This window comes from Raphanus sativus, chromosome 4 (genome assembly GCF_000801105.2).
Source record: "Raphanus sativus cultivar WK10039 chromosome 4, ASM80110v3, whole genome shotgun sequence".
NCBI lineage: Eukaryota > Viridiplantae > Streptophyta > Magnoliopsida > Brassicales > Brassicaceae > Raphanus > Raphanus sativus.
The window spans coordinates 19283536-19287640 of record NC_079514.1 but is presented as its reverse complement, the minus strand read 5'-3'; the positions used below and the strand labels follow the sequence as shown (position 1 = coordinate 19287640).

The window sequence follows — 4105 nt, the reverse complement described above, 5'->3', positions numbered from 1 at the left end:
TATCTAAATATCTATAAAATACTTACATTTTGAAACAAAATAATTTTCTAAAACTACTTACAATAAGAAACGGAGTGAGTAATAAATAGTGCATGTGTAGTCTATGTAAAACACACCATGAAATTGATTCCACCAATACAGTGTCATTTAATGGTAGAAGAAGAATATTGGGTTGAAAAATAATCACATATTTGGTAATATAAGCGGTGCAAAATAATAATGTATAGAACGATTGCGGTTTATGAGTTATACGAAACAAATGCAGTGAAAAAATGATGTGAAATAATATTCGATTGGTAAATGTATATTGTGTTTTTATTAGAAAAAAAATAAAAATCTCGCATAAAAATCTAGTATTTATTGTCTTAAAAGTAAAATATATACTGAAATAAGTGTTGCATATTTCTATATTAGATTAAATTTTACAGTATAAAATATTTAAAATTGATTTTGAAGTCCTTTCATTCATTAAATGAAATGACTTTTTAAATTGATAGATGATATATAATGAAATGACTTTCTTAAATTGATGGTTGATATATCTAACCAAATAGTATAAAATTGATTTAATTAATTTTTTGATAATAAATGATAAAATTCAATTATCTATTCTATTAAAACATCATTATGACCTATTAATATAGGTTTAGTTCAACTTTTTCAATTCATTTATTAAAACCTTTTATTAATTATATAAGAAAAATATTTTACACAAATATGATTATAAAGAAAAATACAAATATGATTGAAAACACAAATATAAATATTAAACTTCTAAAAAAAAATGTAAAAAGAAAAATATACCAGCCCTTTAATTCAGAATCTAGTTTTAGCTTAAAAGAAGTTAATTCAGCGAGTGGCATGTACAATCCGACACCCGCTGTTTTCGGGTCAAGTATTTTTTGTTTGGTACAAAACGCAGCGTGTAAGACTAAAGACGCCAACGCCGAACAAAGAGTAAACGAAAACACAAAAGCCCTAATATTTGTGTGTGTAGACTCTCTCTCTCTCTCTTTCTCTCTCTCCTTGAAAGCTTTCGTAAGTCCTTGCGGCCATGGCGCACGGCGGCTATGCCAAGAGAAGGGTTTCAGAACCCAATCAAGCGTCAGGAAGCAGCAGCAGGAGGTCGAAAGCATTACGCGTGGAGAAGAAACCTAAGATCGTCTCTCTGAAGAACCAGATGCGTTCCGTCGAACGCTTTCTTCGTAAAGTCAGCTCCTTCTCTCTCTAATTAGGGTTTTGTGGTTGAACATCTCTTAAATTTTCTAGTATGATACAATTAGCTTGTCTGGTGTATATTTTTCTGGGCTGTGCTCTTATAGATAATCTATGCATGTTATTGATAATTCTACTAAATATGATGCCGTTACTTGGCGATTTAATCAGCGTGGTTGGTGTATGCTTTATGTAGAGCTAAGGGGTATTATTGTGATGTTTCTGCCCTTCTATAGAGATTTTAATCATCTATGAATATGCCATGTGTGTTGTGACAGAGAAATGAATGTTATTGATCATATTATGTATGGATGAACTGTCTATAGGATTTGCCTCCTGAAGTAAAAGAGACTCTTAAACAGAAGTTGGAGTATTTGAAGAAGCAGCAAGATGACCATACACGTCTTGCTGTTGAACGTAAAATATTCCTCAGGAACAGAAAGATTAAGTTCTTTGGTAAGAGCCCTTGAATTGTTGTGTTGCGTAACTGACTTTTATGTGCCTGCAAAAGTTACAACCTTTTTGTTTGTCTTCAATTAGAGAGGAGAAAGATTGAAAGGAGCATCAGGCGGCTTGAGAAGCTACAGCGAACTTCATCTGCTCATGTGGGAGATGCAGATGTAGCTGAGCAACTCAGTAAACTCAAGGAAGATCTTGAATATGTTAGGGTAAAATGTCTTCTCCTTTTACTATTTGTCATCATCATAATAATGCTTATTTAGTTATTATTATCTGATAAGTTCATTTAATAATGGATTGGAATGAGCTTAGTTGAGAAAATGTATAATTGTTTGTATATACAATCGCAGTTCTTCCCCAAAAATGAGAAGTATGTATCTCTGTTTACTGGTGCTGAGGACTCAGAAGTGATTGAGCGAAGAAGTAAGATGCGGAAGCAGATCAAAGCCAATATTATTGTTGCTGCTGCTAGTGGGAAAGAGTTGGAAGGTAAACTTGATATCCGGAGAAGCTTATTTGTTTCCTTTTTCTCCTGGAAATACTTGGTATAGCTAATAAATGTTAACTTTGTGATGTTACCGCTCTGGAAAAACAGAGACAGGGAGTGAAGATGATGGTCTTCTGGACCTTAGTGATGATGATTTCTTTGACAAAGGGAGCTCAAGCGATGAAGCAGACGCAGATGATGAATTGACCGATAAAAGCACGAAGTAGGCCTAGTAATTGTGGAATACTTTCTTTTAACACTTCTAGTTTCTGATCATAATATGCATTTTCTCAGGGAAGCTGCTTCTAGTAGTAGACCAACATCTGGCATGTCTAGTGATGAAAGGAACCAGGTATGATGAATTTTCAAATTTGGAGGCGCCACTTTTTACCAAAGACATGGTTTATATGACGAACTCATTTACAAATTTGGAATGTTTTTTGAATCTTGTAGAAACAAAACTCTGCTAGGGCTTTAATGCCACCACCACAGGCAAGGTTTGGTTCAAATCATAGGAAGAACTCGTCTATGCAGAGGAAAGAGATGCCATCATCCTCGAGAAACACTTCAAACAGAAGAAGTGAGTCTTCATATAATGCCAGGGGTGCTTCCGCAACTTCATATAATGCCAGGGGTGCTTCCGCAACTTTGGCCGCCAGGGATGCTGCTGCAACTTCATATAGCAGTCAGAGTAGCAACTTGAGCTCCAATTCTGATGCTCATAAACCCAAGAGGAAGAGGCGGCCAAAGAAGAAGAAGCAACAGGTTAGTTTATGAGTCTAGTTTGTAGGAGAAATATTCTTTGAATAACAAAACCATCTCATCAAAGATCTGTTTTTCTTCTTTAACATAAAGGTTAATTCTTTTCTTCGTTGCTGTTTTTGCAGGAGTGATCTGATCGGGTTCTCAGCTTCTCTAAACACACCCTTGATTCTTTACTTGCTGCTGCGGTCTCTTTGGTGGGATTGCATTATATAATACATAGATTTGGTGTGGTCATGGAATGCAGAGAGATAGGTGTCTTGTTGCTTTTGTCTTTTTAAATGGAAACCCTGAAAAACTATTGGGTATTAATTAAACAACTCCCTTTTGAATCACTGCGAAAACAAAGATCAATTGACAAAAAAAATCGCAACCACTCTTGTCGTTGAAACTGAGAAACAGCATTTTGTCACCGTCATTGCAGCCCAGAGAATTATTATCTTCCCTTCCTCACATTTCAAAGGATAAGCTTTTAATTTCATTTACGACAATTATTCTAATTCGTAAAATATGTTATTTTATTCCATGTCTTAAACTCTAATCTTCCAAGGATCTCGACAAAAATGATTTTCTTTTCTGAGTTATTTGTAATTTAAAAACTAGATTCTGACCCGCACATTCGTGCGGATATTTTTTATTTTATAAATATATAATTTTGCTATTATTATAAATGTTTAAAATGTATAGTTTCTATATTAGTGGTATATATTGTGTGACACGGTTTTCTTTAAATTATATAGCTTTATTATTTTAATATTGTATACATGGTAGCATATATCCTATTATTTTTGTAAATTTTATGATATATGATATTTTGGATGTTATGATATTAAGTTTTTTAAATTAAATTAAGGCATCAAAATATTAGATTATTTTAATTTTTACAACATAGCTTGTTTTTCATTTTCTGTTGTGCGGGATGATTTATATTTATAGTTGATGTTGTTAAATTATGATTTTATGATTCTATGATATTTTATAAAATTTGGTTCGCGTCAGATTTTTTTTTTTTCAATTTGGTTCCAGTTCAATTGTAGGTTTTGGTTTTTGGTTCAAGAAATATAGTATAATTGGTTATTTATGAATTTGAGTTTGGTTTAAGTTTTGTTATTTTGGTATTTAGTTTGATTCAAATAATAATATTAGGAACCCGATAAAATCTCGAGTTCGAGCACGTGAATC

The 4105-nt window shown here is 32.9% G+C and overlaps 1 protein-coding gene across 1 annotated transcript; it reads left to right on the top strand.

Moving 5' to 3' along the window:
- The first annotated feature begins 939 nt into the window (after nucleotides 1–939).
- Nucleotides 940–3258, top strand: LOC108848613 (rRNA-processing protein EFG1). The gene is made up of 8 exons (XM_018622015.2): nucleotides 940–1210; nucleotides 1542–1671; nucleotides 1756–1883; nucleotides 2025–2163; nucleotides 2270–2384; nucleotides 2456–2513; nucleotides 2615–2926; nucleotides 3049–3258. The coding sequence occupies exons 1-8, from the start codon at nucleotides 1055–1057 to the stop codon at nucleotides 3052–3054; spliced, it is 1044 nt and encodes a 347-aa protein (XP_018477517.2). The 5' UTR covers nucleotides 940–1054; the 3' UTR covers nucleotides 3055–3258.
- The last annotated feature ends 847 nt before the right edge of the window (nucleotides 3259–4105 follow it).

Coding starts and splice junctions, on each gene's coding strand:
- LOC108848613 (XM_018622015.2), top strand. CDS start 1,055: ATGGCGCACGGCGGCTATGCCAAGAGAAGGGTTTCAGAACCCAATCAA. Junction 1,884..2,024: donor AAGATCTTGAATATGTTAGG/GTAAAATGTCTT, acceptor ATACAATCGCAG/TTCTTCCCCAAAAATGAGAA. Junction 2,164..2,269: donor TAGTGGGAAAGAGTTGGAAG/GTAAACTTGATA, acceptor CTGGAAAAACAG/AGACAGGGAGTGAAGATGAT.